The sequence below is a fragment of the Hemicordylus capensis genome, chromosome 4, assembly GCF_027244095.1.
Source record: "Hemicordylus capensis ecotype Gifberg chromosome 4, rHemCap1.1.pri, whole genome shotgun sequence".
NCBI lineage: Eukaryota > Metazoa > Chordata > Lepidosauria > Squamata > Cordylidae > Hemicordylus > Hemicordylus capensis.
The window spans coordinates 203,604,981-203,621,583 of record NC_069660.1 but is presented as its reverse complement, the minus strand read 5'-3'; the positions used below and the strand labels follow the sequence as shown (position 1 = coordinate 203,621,583).

At 42.5% G+C, this 16,603-nt stretch overlaps 1 protein-coding gene across 1 annotated transcript in view; it reads right to left on the bottom strand.

Moving 5' to 3' along the window:
• Positions 1-16,603, bottom strand: part of PHLPP1 (PH domain and leucine rich repeat protein phosphatase 1) — a 249,077-nt gene that overhangs the window by 29,831 nt on the left and 202,643 nt on the right. The window contains exon 10 of the mRNA XM_053245099.1: positions 13,571-13,726. Coding sequence (XP_053101074.1) covers positions 13,571-13,726 — 156 coding nt within the window. The remainder of the gene's footprint in view (positions 1-13,570; positions 13,727-16,603) is intronic.

Sequence of the window (16,603 nt, the reverse complement as noted above, 5' to 3'; positions counted from 1 at the left end):
CACCCACAGTTGTGTGTGTGTTAAAAAAAGGCTACACAACAAAACCCATCAAGCATCTATCCCTTGTATTGTATGTTTTATGTATTTATTGATAAAATGTCAATACATACGTTGGAGAATAAGATTATAGAAGAAACGCTTTCTATGTTCCAGTGTAACAAAGAGCTGTGATCAAAACACGCACAGACTTGCAAATCTGTACCAGAACTCTTCATGCTTGTGAATTTAAAGAGCTGCTTCCCATACAGCACTAGAGGCTGATGTTCAGGTGGTGGTGGGAAGTCAAAGCCCTGTTGCATACAGACCTTCCCACATGGTCCCCCCTGAACTGGGGACAGCATGCAGCAGTGCAAATCTTCCTCAACTGAGAAAAGTGCACAGTACCATCTCTATCTTGAGAACACAACCAATTCAATATTTGGCCAACCTCCCTGCACCTAGGGGTGAGTTTTCACGTTTTCATTACTGTGACTGAAACACCAAATGATAGCTCATAGTCACCACCTCATTCACAACACATTTTAGATTATGAGCCCTTTGGGGACAGGGAGCCATTTTAAATTTATGTATTTATTTTATATCTATGTAAATCGCTTTGGGAACCTTTGTTGAAAAGCAGTATATAAATACTTGTTGTGTAAGTGACTGAAGGATGATGCAATACATGCATGAACCAGCGTGGTGTAGTGGTTAGAGTGCTGGACTAGGACTGGGGAGACCCGAGTTCAAATCCCCATTCAGCCATGAGACTAGCTGGGTGACTCTGGGCCAGTCACTTCTCTCTCAGCCTAATCTACTTCACAGGGTTGTAGTGAGGAGAAACACAAGTATGTAGTACTGGGCTCCTTGGAAGAAGAGCGGGATATAAATGTAAAAATAATAAGTGACTGAAGGATGATGCAATACATGCAGTTAAAGGAGGATCTAGGGGTCAAGAGAGTGTCTGGGAGGGGTGAAGAGTAAAAATGGCAAAAGATCTCTGCTCAGATTTCCCCTTTTTTCTGAAATTAGAAGTGGATCTTTCTTATTCAAACAGACAACAGGCCCTTTTGAATGGCATCCTGAAGTTCAGAGGTGTGTGTGTGTGTGTATGTGTGTGTTTAAAACATGTAGGGTGTTTTTGCTTAGTTTTTGAATTTGAACCAAGTTTACTGCACCCAACCCAGTGATACGAGTAAAGAACACATGCCTCCAAATTCAGAAATGGATAAAAAATTATATCTGACCCAGATATTGTCAAATTGGGTCCCCAGTTATTGTTGGACCTACAACTCCCATGGCCTTCAGGCTGGTGGGAGTTGGAATCCAACAACATCTCTGTGGACCCCAATTTGATAATTTACTGGATTAAGTAGATCTAATTTATTGAAGCTTTAAGCCATAAAGTGAGCATTTATATGGTTCCCCCTCTTGTGAGAGCTCCTTTGTTTAGTATGGTGGAAACTCCTCCACCAGAGCATGTGTACAGCCCCCACACCATGCTCAGTTTAACCCTGTGTTTTCTTGCTTGCACTCTTTCTTTTCCTCTGTTGCTTTCTCACCCCACACCCTAAATCCATATTGTGAATGTTTGTGCATATCAAAAAGAGACAATCTCCCAGTATGGGGTCAGGGTGGTTCTCTATGCTTATTTGGGGGATTTTATCGATTGATTGATTGATTGATTGTTGCATTTATATACCGCCTTTGAGCAGGGAAGCTTCAGCTCTGACCTGGTTCAGTCCTACAGCTTTGAGATTCCTGCCTGCAACCTTGAAAAAGCTGCTGCCAGTCTGTGTAGACAATACCAAGCTAGATGGACCAATGGTCTGAGTTGGTATAAGACAGCTTTCTATGTTCCTAATGTCACTTAACTGTTGTGAGAAGCTTCAAGAGCCAACAGGAGCAATTTTATGCCATGTATGTTAACAGAATTATTCAAAAGTGTACAAAAAAGGCACCTTTTAATGTGGTGATTCTCTTTATTTAGCAGAGGGAGAGTAACTGGCCCATTCCACCCCTAGCACAGTACCTCCAGTGACTGTTGCTGGTGTCTAGCTTATGATTCTTTTAGATTGTGAGCCTTTTGGGGACAGAGATCCATCTTATTTACTTATTATTTCTCTGTGTAAACCTCCCTGAGCTATTTTTGAAAGGGCGGTATAGAAATCGAATAAACAAACAAACAAACAAACCTTCCCCACACCCACACTCATATATATGCGCGCGCGCGCGCACACACACACACACACACACACACACACACAGCATCTTCCTCCACCTCAATCTGCCCAACAGAATAGGGATGCAACTATTAACCTCATGTTACACAGAAGTATGGTGCAGCGGGATGCATGGGAGGAATTCATTGCTTTAACTGCCATTGGCTTTTATTTTAGCCTTTGCAACCAGAATGGATAAATGCTTGAAGTACCCTGAAATGACCCAGATTTGCAATTTTCTTCTGCAAATATTCAGCAGTTAATGATGTGTCACACTGATTTCTTACATTTGTCACTTCACTTTTCCTCTAAAGGACACAGCACAGCGTTTTAGCCTCACAACTACATCTTGCGGCAAGTTAGGCTAAGAAATTTACACTGGGCGGCAGTTATTAACAATGTTTAAGAGATCAGGAAGCAACATGCCTACACTGGGCCAATAACTCCCAGTGAGCTCCACAGCTGAGAAGGGACCAGAATAGGGGCTTCCAGCATCCAAGCCAAGATCTCTACCCACTTGGTATTTGATTCCCTGAGCTATAGAAATAAGCAGTTTAAAAAGGAGAGATATTTTAAAAGACACAAGTAGGGGAATGGAAAGTAATAATCTGATAATTATTTATAAAAGAAACTTGCATCCTCCTTGCAATGAAGGAGATGAAGGTTAAAAACACATCTCTGGTTGTCTTTCCACCAACCCCTAACACCCAGAGGATTTCTCTATTTTCACAGCACCATCTGCTGCTGATAATCAATTCCGTTATCTCCAGCTCCCCACTGAGTTTAGTCCAGCCAAGTTAAGGCCACCCACCCACAACACCCTAACAGGAAAGATCTCTGCTAAATGATTAAAATCTGAACACATCCCAGTATGTTCAGCAGAAACAGAGCCTTTCCTAAGCAGCCCTGCATGAAAAGTCACTCTGATCACTGACCTACACGTAAGTATAAGTGTTTAACTTTCAAGCAACAAAAATGTCACATGGCAAAGATGAATATTACAAAATCAGAATTTAATTATTGTTACTGTGGTTAGAAGCTCAAGTTCAGAATGGTGGAAACAGACACTACTAAGAATATACCAATTTTCAACAAAAGTTCTTAAAGTGGTTTGCATAGAAAAATAAACAATTAATAGATAGATGGTCCTCTGTCCTCAAAGGACTCACAATTAGGGATGTGCACAAATTGATTTTTTTAAATTCGATTTGTGCACAAATCGAATCACCCGATTTGTTTTGTGTCCAAATCTGTCCCCCCAATCACCCCCAATTAGATTTGGATCAATTCAGACCACTTATACAGGTCTTCGGGGCACCAAATGTGAGTTGTGGGTAAGTCCCCATGGGTTCTACCTATCACCCAAATTTCAAGGCAGTGGGGCACTTGGTTGATTTTTAATGATTTTTAAATTGTTATTTTTTTACTGATTTTGTATATTTCCGCCATAGGAAATAATGGGGATTCAGAGTCACCATATCCTTACCCTTACATGGATCCCCAGCTTTCATTTTTTTAAAAAAGCTAAGCTCTAGCCCTTGTAGAAGTGGAGTTATGGAGCAAAATGTGTGGTCACTACTACAGTTGGCACTGTCCAAAGTCAGTCAAAATGAATAAAAGAAATGAAGGTGTGTAATGAATCCTCATGGGGATTCATTGAGGAAAAGTTATTATACATGAAAGAATCCAAACACTTGAAAAATAGTGACCGCACATTTGGCTCTGTAACTCCACTTCTACAAGGGGTAGAGCATAGCTTCTTTTTAAAAAATGAAAGCTGAGAATCTGGGGGAATTAATAGGAGGAATCCGAATCTTGAATTGATTTGATTCAAATCTAGCCAATGGACAACAGGGGCAATTTGTTCTGTCTCCAAATCGCCCAAATCAGCTAGGTTCAGGTACAAATCGATTTGTATCCGAATCAATTCGCACATCCTTACTCACAATCTTTAAAATACAAAAACATACATAATCTAGACAGCAGCAAGCACCACCACCACTAGAGAGATGCTGTGCTGGGTTGGATAGAAAGAGCTTCTTTCCCCTTGGTTAAATATAAGAGAATCACTGCTTTAAAAGGTACCTCTTTGCTTAGTTAGGAGTGGGTTCCTAAAGCGCATTCTCCCAGGCTTATTAAGCTTACTGTAGACATTCATGCATTTAAAAACAAACAAACAACCAAACCCAGAAGTTCTAAAGTGCAGAAATTAAAAAGGCAAAAATCAAAACATGCAGCACTGTAGAAATTTCAAGTAACAAACACTGAAAGACATGAAAATTTCATAGAGCAAGAACAGAGGGAGATATTGCAATTAAGCCACCTTGAACATAGTCTGACAGGTTGCAAGACATTTGAAAGCTATAAATATTGGCCTGATTAAAACCAACCCCTCCTTTCCCTTAACAGCAAAAGTAGGCTGGGAAGGAGGAAAATTCAGGTAACTTTCCGATAAATCTACATTTCCCATATCTGTGTGGTGTGAGAGAAAGATGGTCCTTGTGGACAGACTCAGGCTACTACCTAAGCTTTGGGGGGGTCACTCAAGATGTTCTTAGGTAATTCTGCAGAGGAATAGTGGTGATTTTGACAAAAATTGAGCATTAATAATAATGTACCCACTAGGCTTGCCAGCAGAGCTTCACAAACTAAAATACCCATGCTGAGGAGCCATTAGATTCTATATGGATTCATGACGATGAGGCTGTTCATTTTCACTCAGATACACAGTATGAAACCTGAGATTTTCAGAGGGAGAAGAAGACAATGTAGCTAAACAGAAACCCAGCTGCACATACATGGATTTGGGTCCACCAGATATTCTCATCTGAAAGAACAGAGGCTTATAACTATGAAATCTGTAGAGAGAAGCATTACTATATAAATATGCCTTCAGAATAAAGGTACTCTCTCCTACAATCGGTCTCAGATTGTTCCAGTTCTTGGGAGGGGCAATCCTGCTACGGGAAGGAGTCGTAGGACAACCACTCCTCCCATATGACCCTGGGTTACAAAGCATCATAGGAAGGAGCCATGCTGAGGCTGGTACGGCTGGAAAAGGACCTTAGTTGAAATCAAATTAGTCACAAAATAACCTGTAAAGACAACCTACATGTTGTAGGGATGGGCCCAAATCATTCCAGCACCTCATTAGCGAGGCACTGAAATGTTTCAGGTGGCGGCTTCTAAAACGGTTTGGCAGGGGGCAAGCGGTAGCTTTAAGAATGAGACATGCAAGTCTTTACCTGCTCTTCTGCTGACCCACTGCTGTTCTGGACACAGCATTGTCCTTCCAAAAAGGCCACGTGTGGTTGCATTGCGGCGGCGGCAGCATGCACACAGCCGCTGCTGTGACGCAGCCAAGTGCAGCCTTTTGGGAAGGACAGCGCTGCAACCAGAATAGCAGTGGGGTGGTGGAAGAGCAGGTAAGGACCAGCATGCCTCATTCAAGTTACCGCTCTCCGCCCCCTGCACACACACCCCACCCCCGCATGGCTGCCTGAAATTCGTGCACATCCCTAACATGTTGGAACAGCCAAGCTCAGCACATGAGCAATATACTTGTTCAGTTCCACAGACAATAGACGTCCCAAGATTCTTGGCAAGTTTCCAAGAGTGAAGAGCAAAGTGAGGAGGAACACAGTTTTGCTCTTGACCTGGAAAGCTTCTATAATGCCTTTCCTTTCTGATTACCAAAACCAGGATGCACAGAAGCAATGGGGCTAAGTAATAACATAAACAAAAACAAAGAGGTCTTTACCCTAGAGAGAGGCATCCCCAACATTTAGAAAATACTCAGTTGCAACTCTGTGTCTACAAAGTCAGTGAAAAAGCACCTGGTATAAATCTAACAAAGCAAAATTTGTTCTGTCTTGAAGAAATAAAAAAACACTATCGATTTAAAAGCTAGCAGGTATCGTTTTGGATTTCACATTTTAGTTCAGAGTTAGCTTAACAACGTTTGCTGTGAAAACTTTTAAATGCTTTGAAACAGTATTTTTCAATTAGGAAAGCTGGTACTTTAAAAAAAAACCTTTAAACTACAAAAAGAATTATTTCTACTTGAATAGCTTAGATGGAACATCTGTTCTCCCCAACAGATGGCTCACAAACTGAAAGGCAAGGTAACCTTACATAGACTCAGAAGACTGGCCAACTCCAAAATTGTAGATCTGGAAGCTATAACTAAATAACAAGAAAGTGGTGAGCTGATCAACTAACTATGAGATCAAGAAAGCTCTAGAAAGCTCAACAGCTTACAAATTCAAATTGCCACAATACTTGTGCAATTTGTGAAATGATCCAAGCTGAATATGTAGTGGTATTCGCTTACTAAATGTGACTGGAAGTCCAGGTTGTTTATCTGTTACTGAGGTTTTTTTGAGGAGTCATCTGTGCAGTCACACTTATGGGACCTGCACCTGTGTAGAGCTTGGTTTGAAGTCTTCTAGAGTCAACTTCAAGAGTTTTGGTGCAAGTCATAGCTCTATAGCACATGTCTTACAGAGGCATGGTCCATCTCTCCTCCTTTAATGCAAAAAGGTCCACAGCAAAAGTGTCAATAGAAGAGGAAGAAAAAATAGCTGCATTGGGGAGGAGGGAGTGTTGTGAAACTGCGTATCAGTTACAGGTAAGCAACTGTTATCCTTCCTCATGCTCTCTGTATATTTACACTTATATGATACTAGCAACCTATCTTACCTGGAAGGAGGATGCGGCAGTACCAGGCAAATACAGAGTGAAGAACCACCTTGCCAAAGGCAGCAACTGAATGGGAATGCACATTGAGTACTGTGGGGAACAAAGGTAGGGAGCTGAGCCCAGGTGGCATTTCAGCAGATATTCAGAATTGTGACATCCTTATCAAATGCCATAGGAGCTGCTACGCCCCATTGACATGAACCCAGGCTGACATGACTACAAGGACAAGCAAGTTGATATTTAAGCTTAGTGGTGGATGAAACCCATCAAGAGAGATGCTGAAAGGCTACTTAGCACTCTTTGTGGAATCCCAAACAGAGGGAGAGAAACTATCTGTTGAAAGGGGGCTATATTATGTATACAGAAAGACAGGACCCAACAAATGTCCAGAGCATTGTTCCTGTTCTTCTTCTGAAGTTGATTATGGGAAGTAGGACGGTATCCTGTGCTATGCGGACAGTGGAAGCAACAAGGACTGGTGGGAAGGGGGTTGTGGAAGACATTGTGAGGAGAAAGAGCATGGAACAATATTGCATAGCCAAGGCAGATGATGGTCCAGACCCAACTGCCTGATACAATAAGGCTGCTATCAGGAGCAGCCTAACCCAAACCCCGCCCAACCTAACCCTGCTCTTTGCCCCACCTCTTAATCCCAGCACTGGGATCATGTGTTTGGGACTGCTTGCAACCCAGGCAGACACAGAGATGGGCATCCAGGGCGCCCATCTGACAGTGGAATTCCCCAATGCACCATACTCGGAGCATTGTGGGATTTCTGGAGGCCGGGACGCACTCCAGGGATTGCCGCTCGTGTGCACGACCAAGACACATGGCCAGGAGACAAGAAGATAGTCGGGGGGGAGGTATGTACAGTACAACCTCCCCACCCTCACCTGCCCTCCCTGCTTCCCGGTCGTGTGAATGGCCTTAATGGCTTGCTGGACTTAGGAGAAGTGAAGAAGTCTGGAACTGAAGACAGGTGACATAGTCATGTTTGTTTGGACCATAGGCTTTAGATCTGAAAAAGAGAGGCTTTGTCTTGGTGAACAATATTGGTTTTCTAGAGGTAAGTGTGAAGGCTGAGCAAAAGGAATGGTCACCAGTGAGTGACAAAAATGTCAGGTTCAAGAAGACTGAGAACAAGGTTGGGTCAAAAACGTTTGGATGGATTGTGGTTCAGGCCCATGGAGCAGGCAGTAGATCTCTGTTTTTTGACATGCTCCATAGTGTCGACAGTTTGAAAATCAAAAAGCACTTCCCTGAACTGGCAATCTTCAATGCAAAACCAAGCTTCTGGCGCCAATCTTGACTAACCGTTTACATGCAGTGGTGGAGGGCTGTTATCCCAGCCGTAAGTTTGGAGCCACTATCTAAAATGTTGCAAGTGTGTATTTGCTGCTTGGCTAGCAATTTCCACTTTTCTTGGGGAAGGTGGTAGAAGAATGAGATCAACTTTTACCACAGAAAATACTGGTAGCACAACATACATGCTGTAGCAGATTAAAGCTTTTATCTCAGCGCCAGCTCACGTGCAGGGGGAAAAATGCCGAATCATCCCTGCTGAGCTACCTGAGTGGGCTTATAAAAATAGATCTATATTTCCGGTAGAATTTAAATGCTACCACCACCACCCCTGCTATCAACAGAGCTTTAACCTCCCTGGGCTTGGGGAGGAATCCCAGGGAAAACTCTTTATTTTGCTATTGGATAAATACAAAAACCCTCCACGTGTAGGCTTACGTGTGATGAGGAATTACAGGTTGCTTACCTGTAACTTTGGTTTTTCTAGTGGTTATCTCATCTGTACTTCTACACAAATGGGCTATGCGCCTGCGCAGAGACCTCGTTGGAACCTAACAAGCTCAATTCTCCTGCTTTGGGCGGGAACTCCGCCCCCAGCCGCCATATGCAGTGGCACCACTCCTCATCCCCTAAGTCATGGAGTCCGCCTTCAGTAGACCCCGTGGGGAGGACGGGAGGGCGTGTAAAAGGACAGATGACCACTAGAAGAACCAAAGTTACAGGTAAGCAACCCGTAGTTCTTCAACGTGGTGTCTGACTTTTACACCAATGGGTGCATAACAAACTAGCACCCAAGGAGAAGGGAAGAACAGAAACAATGAATAATCTCCCGTTAGTATTTATTTCAGAAACAGGTACATCAACTGAAAATTCTGACACTCCTGCCAAATACATCATCATTCCGTGCCCTGGCATCAAAAGCATAATGACAGATAAATGAGTGGGCCTGGCAGATAGCATCCAATGGGACCGCACAATCAAAGGTGACAGAGGCCACTACAGACCTAACTGAGTGTGCCTTAACAGTTGTAGGCAACTGCTTATGAGTCAATTGATAGCAAAGCTCAAGTGTAGAGACTATGCATCTAGACATGGATTGGGCAGACACTTGGAGGCCTTTTCATGGCCCATCATAAAGAACAAACAGGGAAAGGGTTTTCCTCCACTCAGCTAACCTCTGAACACAGAAGGATAACACCCTTCTAATGTCCAAACCATGCAATCTTTGCTCTGCATCCGAGGAAAGGTTCTGGAAAAACACAGGTAAAGTGAGTGGGGACGAATGGTGAAACACAGAGACCACTTTAGGAAGAAATTGGACGTCTGGCCTGAGTACAACCTTGTCCTTGTGGAACAGAAGTTATGGTTGATCTACCCTCAGAGCCCGCAACTCAGTCACCCTCCTAGCAGAGGTAACTGCCACCAGAAAGGTGACCTTCCAGGTCAGAAGATGGGGTTCAATTGAAGCCAAAGGCTCAAAGGGAGGCCGTAACAAACTGGCCAAAACCACAGATAGATACCAGGCTGGTGACATAACAGGATCGTCCAGAAAAACATGGGACAAACCCTTCAGGAAACTCTTAACCACCAGGTCTTTGAACCACGAAGCCCGGGTCACTGAGGAATGTGCCACAATGGCAGCCAAATGTACCTTAAGGGATGAAAGCTTTAAACCAGACTCCTTAAGAGACAGCAGATATGTACATACATTTTGTACAGAAGGATTAAACGCATCAAACTCATGCAAAGAAGCAAATGAACAGAAATGAGTCCATTTGTGATCATAGGACTGCTTGGATTGCTTTCTAGCTGCGACCAAAACTTCCTTGAGTCTCAGAGGGAAGTCAGCAGGACTTTCCAGGCCGTCAGATGAAGGGGCTGAACATCCGGGTGGAGCACCCGTCCCCACTCCCATGACAGCAGGTCCGGAAGGGCGGGAAGGTGCACCAAATCCACTGCCAGCCGCCTCAGGGCTGGAAACCAAGGCCTCCTAGGCCACCATGGGGATATCAGGATGGCCCTGGCCCGATCCACCCTCAGTTTCTGCAGCACCTTCAGAATGAGAGGAAATGGGGGAAAACACATACAGTATTGGGCCTGTCAAGATAGAGGGCTTCGTCAAGATAGGACGAAGGCATCACCCAGAGAGCCCTCGCCTTCCCCTCCCCTAGAGTAATAGAGGGCACATTAAGCATTGTTCCAGGAAGCAAAAAGGTCCAGAGTTGGGACCTCTCATTGTACAAATATTTCCTTGAGAACACGTTGGTCCAAGGCCCACTTGTGGGAGACCACCATCATCCTGCTCAAGGTGTCCACCTGGACATTCAGGGAACATTGATGAGAAGAATATGGAGCCCAGGTTGTGGCCTTCATGCTTATTTGGGAGAAGAGAGTGGTTTCTGTTTAATAGGGGATTGGGCAATATCAACTATCACATACCTGGAGACAAGGTATCAGAGTAAGAAGAAGTAGTCCTCTGTCTAGATTAGATACATGTTTGAGGCAACTGGAAGTAGGAGGGATGGAGGAAGGTTTATCTTGGAAGTTCTTAGCAACCTCAAGGATCGCCAAGAGAATGGACAGCATAGGTGTCTGTTTCAAGCAGATGGAAGACAGGACCATTAATGGAAGGCTATTGTACTTCAATAGCTACCCCTGCTAACTGAGCAAAGTGATACCTATCTAAAGTGCCAGTGTGCTGTAGTGGTCAGAGTGCTGGGATGGACTAGGACCGAGAAGACCTGAGTTCAAATCCTCATTCAGCCATGATACATGCTGTGTGACTCTGGACCAGTCACTTCTCTCTCAGCCTAACCTACTTCACAGGGTTGTTGTGAGGAGAAACTTAACTATGTACACTGCTCTAGACCCCTTGGAGGAAGAGTGGAATATAAATGGAATAATAAATAATAAAGTGGTGATTCTCTATTTAGCAGCAGGAGAGCAAATGACCCTATCCATCCCTAGTACAGCATCCCTCCAGTGGCTGTTGCTAGAGTTTATCTTAAGTTTCTTTTTTAGATTATGAACCCTATGGGATCAAGGGGCAATTATTTAATCTAATCTAATCTAATCTAATCTAATCTAATCTAATCTAATCTAATGCAATGTAATGTAATTTAATTCTATGTAAACCACTTTGGGAATTTCTGTTGAAGAGAGGTATATAAATATTTGTCATATTCGTATTAGCTAGAGAGGAGGTACATAGTCTGTTCAGTATATAAGCACTGAGAGTATGAAACAGAAATGAAGGGCTGCAAGTCTTGGTGAGAGCACAAGATTGGTTGCTGGCCAGTCATAGGAGCATAGGAAGGCACCTTCTGCCGAGTTCATCTAGTTCATTGGTTCATCTAGCTCAGTACTGTCTACACAGACTGGCAGCGGCTTCTCCAGGGTTGCAGGCAGGGATCTGTCTCAGCCATATCTGGAGCTGCCGGAAAGGGAACTTGTAACGTTCTGCATGCAAGTACGCAGGTGCTCTTCCCAGAGCAGCCCCATTCTGAGGAGAATATCTTACAGTACTTGCATGTAGTCTCCTGTTCAAATGCAAACTAGGGTGGATCTTGCTTAGTAAAGAGGACAATTCATGCTTGCTACCAGAAGATCAGCTCTCCTTCAGGTGACAGATGGGCCCAAAATCATGCAAAAAATGTATGCTCTTGATATGTGGGATTTGGGCCAAGGTATCGGAAACCTGTAGAGCTTTCTTCCGAAGTACAGCACAGAGTATGGACAATCTATTATACTGCATCTATTTAATAAACTTTTGGCAGCAAGTCCATGTGATTTTCTTCAGACAAAGGAGGCAATGATCGCAACTATCTGTAGTTGAGAGTTTATTCCCATAAATGTTTCACTTCTTTAAAAAAAAAGGGGGGGGGCAAGTCCCATGGTCCAGCTGGGAGAGGCAATGATGGGAAACCACCACAGGAGGAGAATAGGTGGTAAAAAAATGTGGAAATAATGAGGAAATAAGAAAGTTGGAACAATGTAAACTAAAAGTTGAAGAAAGATTGAGGCCAAGTTTGCTTGATAGTAAGGGTTAGGGCTTTTGACTATGAGAAGGTTCTTCTCAATGCTACTGCTGTAACAGAAGAACAATTGGATCCAGGGTATTTAAGAGAGCACCTTCTTTGTCATGAACCCTGCCACTTTCTGAGATCACATGGGGAGGTTCAGTTATGGTTGCCACTGTCTCGTTTAGTGGTGATGCGGGGCCAGGCCTTCTCTGGAGTTGCCCCAGGGGTTTGGAATATGCTTCCTGTTAGTATAAGAGCTTCTCCATCTCTGGCTGCCTTAAAAAAATTACATAAGATACACCCGTTTTCTCAGGCCTTTTATTAATACTATTTTAAAATTCGATGCTTTTAAAATTGTTTTTATTGAGTTTTATTTATTGTTTCAAGTTGTATACATAATCTTGAGATCGAATAGTTAGGCAGTTTATAAATAACATAAAACAACATAAAACAACATAAAATGGGGAGAGGAGCAGTGGGTCATGTGCTATCACAACATGGAGAATGGCTCATGCCAAAACTCCTGGGGCTAAATTCTAGAAGATTCCAAACAAATCTCTGCACAGGTAAATATCCCAGAGTTGTGACCATAAAGAAGAACAAAGCAGAGACTAAAGGAGAGAACAGAAGAGAATACATGATAGCATTTGGAAAAGAGAAGAAAATAGCAGATGGAGACAAGGAAGTATGCTGCAAGCCCTCCTCAGAAGCACCACTGTCAAGATAATCCAAGATTCCAGTAGGCTATTACTTGTTTGGACAGCCTTTGCATTAAGCTAATTTTGTAATGATGACTTCCTGCAGCTGGCAATGCAACCTGCACTGGACTTCAGCTCAGAAAAATGGCAGCAGCAAATTGTTCACTCTGTCAATTAACTGCTGAAAAAATGGAAGACTGATCTTCCCAGTTCAGAAGTTCAAAGATGAATATGGAGGCACTGATCCACATGCTGATCAGCCTCACTCTCTTCAACAGTGGGGAACCACCCATATACAAGGAGAATGAAGGGGGAGCTCCATACTCTCTGTGCTCCTTATCTTAGTTTAATGAACCAACCATTCCTGTTCACCCGCATCTCTGAATGAGTTTGTGCTCAGTGCTTGCCTTCTTCCAATCAAAAGGATGTCCAGAGCAATGATTCTGCATTGGGTGGACTCCTCTGAGGAATGGGAATCATACATTTGAAAAGTAAACATTTTGGAGTTTAGCATAAAAATGTACCTCCGATGTTAAATTCAGGGTTTTGTTTTGCAAAAAGAAGTGTTCCTCAAATATCAGAAGTTCCTGAATACTGGTTGAAATTTATAATCAAAGAACTACCACACTTTTTCTTCTCTGGTTACCTGTCAGCTTTCAGTAGTAAATTCGATGGCAGCTCCGTAAGCAGGTTGTGTTGCATATCTAGGAATTCCACATGTGTCCGTTCAATCCTCTCTGGTAGCCTTGCCAATTGATTGTGTCCTGCAAGCAACTTCCGCAAGCTGATGTTGCAAAATAATCTAGATGTAAAATAAACAAACAAACAAATAAATAGAGCTGCAAACAGCAAAAATCACAGCAAATTTGCACCAAGAAGATACAGATCAACAATAAAAAGAGCAATTCTGAAGGGAAAGAACAATTGTGGTAGGGAAAAAGAATTGAGTGATATAGGAGGGATCCATTTAATATGCCCAACTCCTGTTGCTGAAGATTTCACTCTAAACAATCTCCAACACGTTTACTTAGACATAGAGACAACAACTTCTGTGGTGGCAGGGAATGTCATTCTGTATTCCTGACAGTGTTCTGGAGGTTTGAAGTATATCTTGCTACACAAATAGACCCTCTTTTCAGGTTCTTTAAAAGAAAATAGCACCACAAAGCAGTCAAGGTATCATAGTTATGGAGTACCTGTAGTCAGACATGTCCAGAGCACATGAAACTCAAAAGAGATGCAATGTATGTGTGGAATATTTGTTGCATCCCTCCCCGCCGCCCCCGACAAGTGAAACTCTTCAACTTTAATACCATATGTTGATTAAAAATCTGGTAGGGTTGCTGATTTTTCATTCTCCGCCCCCACCTCCCATGTAGGAACCTCAATTAGGCACGCAGACACATGTGCCCATTTCCAGTAAGAGGAGCAGTAAAACCAATGCCTTTAAAAAGCAGCTGTGGGAGCATGGTAATGTTAAGTGAATCACTGGTAGTGATGGGAAATACTCAGTTTGCACATGTATCCTGAATGTTTGTGGTGGGTGTGCCGCACATGAAAACACAAGCTTCCTCAACTTTTCCTTAAAGGGGTTGCAGAATCTTCTCAGTGCCTCTTCATACATTCCCCTCACTTTAAATTCTAAATCTTTTCATTAGAACAAAATTACAATGCTAAACAACACTGATCCAAACACAAACAGCAAAACCTAATAAAACAAACCCCAATTCATCAATCCATCCAAACTCTAATATTGTCTGGTATGAAAACAGCCATAATTTCCCCATTAGTATGAAGAATAAAATCTGACCAAATTACATAAAAAGCATTATTTGTAGTCTGGTTTGAACGGGACTGAATGATATGGGTTAGCTTTTCTAAGATTGTGATATGCCATAAGTTCTTATCCCAGATATTCATCAACATGGTTTGATTTTTCCAGTGTTTGGCTATAGCTAACCTGGCAGCAGTTACCATATACACAATTATTATTATTTTTTAATGTCACATCTGTACTGACCACAGAAAATATATTTACTAATGCAAGCTGGGGGCATAATTGTATGTTCTGGTTTGTAATCCTGTTCATCTCCATGAATACCTCTGTCCAAAAGGATGAGACCCTAGGACAGGTTCACCAAAGATGAAAATAGGTACCCTTCATCCTGCAACCACTCTTACTGGGGTCGGGTACCATCTATGGAAAACTCTGAGAATGTTCTCCTTAATTTGGGCCAAAGAGGAAGTAAACTGGCTTCCATTTCCATATATTCTTACACACCTGATCTTTGATTTCCTGTTGGAAGTTGTTTTCCCAAGACACTTTAAGGCTAGGCAGTGTGGTTTATAATCATCAAATCATATAATTTTGAAACCACATCCTTGAGGGCATCCAGGGCTTCTAAAACCATTACTTCAAATTTTGTTAGTTGTCTAACTTTAGACACTTGTCAGAGAGGCAGGCTTGGTTGGGACTCCCTGTTGACTGTACACACTGTAGGAAACCTGTGTTTGTTGCTGCATAACGTGTAAAATGGCTTTTATACAGCCATCAGAAAGCCTGGGCAGAATTCACTTTGAAAGTGTCATAAGGTCAAAGTCCCTTTACATATGAAAAGCTTATTGATTAAGGAGAATCAGGTCTGAAATATTGTCCATCTAGAAGAACATTTCATCCCATTCCATCCAAAAAATATTTGCTATTTTGTAATAAGGAAAAATATTTCCTCCTTTTATTCCAATCCATGACTCACGAGCGTTGTACCTACCCTCCTCTCTAACCACAAAGCAAGAACATATTCTGAGCATAAAATGCAATGCTCAGTCATGTGCTGACTCAGAATCTGATTTGCCCCTCTCATATTTGCACTCCCTCCACTTGTTGTTGTTGTTAATACCAGACTAACATAAAGCCTCCTTCCAGTTCTACAGGGAATGAAATTTATCTAATCCGCTTTACAGTCTTGAGCTTTTACAAGCTACGGATGGCCAAGCATTCGGTTTCTATGAAGAGGAGGGGAATGGGGCGGGGGGGGGAAGAAGAAAAGAGTCATTTAACAAGACACATTAATAGGTAATGTGTCTGTTGCAAAACCAATTAAACGAAACAGAATTATAGCTGGGAATAGATACCCCACAATGAAATCAGCATTTAAGTTGCCAAGTTCCGTTCTGAATTGAGGCAGGGGGAGAGAATCTCTTGCTGAAGACGAAAGATTATTCTTGCCTGCCACCTGCCTTATGCTCCCTGCAACTGTACAGTTTAATCAGGAGGCACCCATGCCCCACTGTTGACCCTTCTTTCAATCAAAGGTTCACAAATTACTCAGCATTGCAGATGGAGTCTTCTCTACTTGTTTGTAAAATGGAAAATGCAGGCAAACAAGATTCATGCTTTTCTGATCCTTCTCCTTATAAATGGTAAACATCCATCATCAAGCTACAGGTCATCAGGGCTATCTTGCCAAAGTAATCAATAAAAGGCTGGGTTGTCCCCTGACGGATGTTGTCAGATAATCTACATGAGTGCCAGTATTAACAGTTCTCAGGATGAGAATTGGCTATATTACACAGTTGAGGACATGTCAATAACCTCAATTTCACTCTTAAAGGCAACGTGAGTGGGTGTAGTCACTAGGTTTGTTTATCCTTCTTGTGTGTTTTAAAAAATTGTTACTGT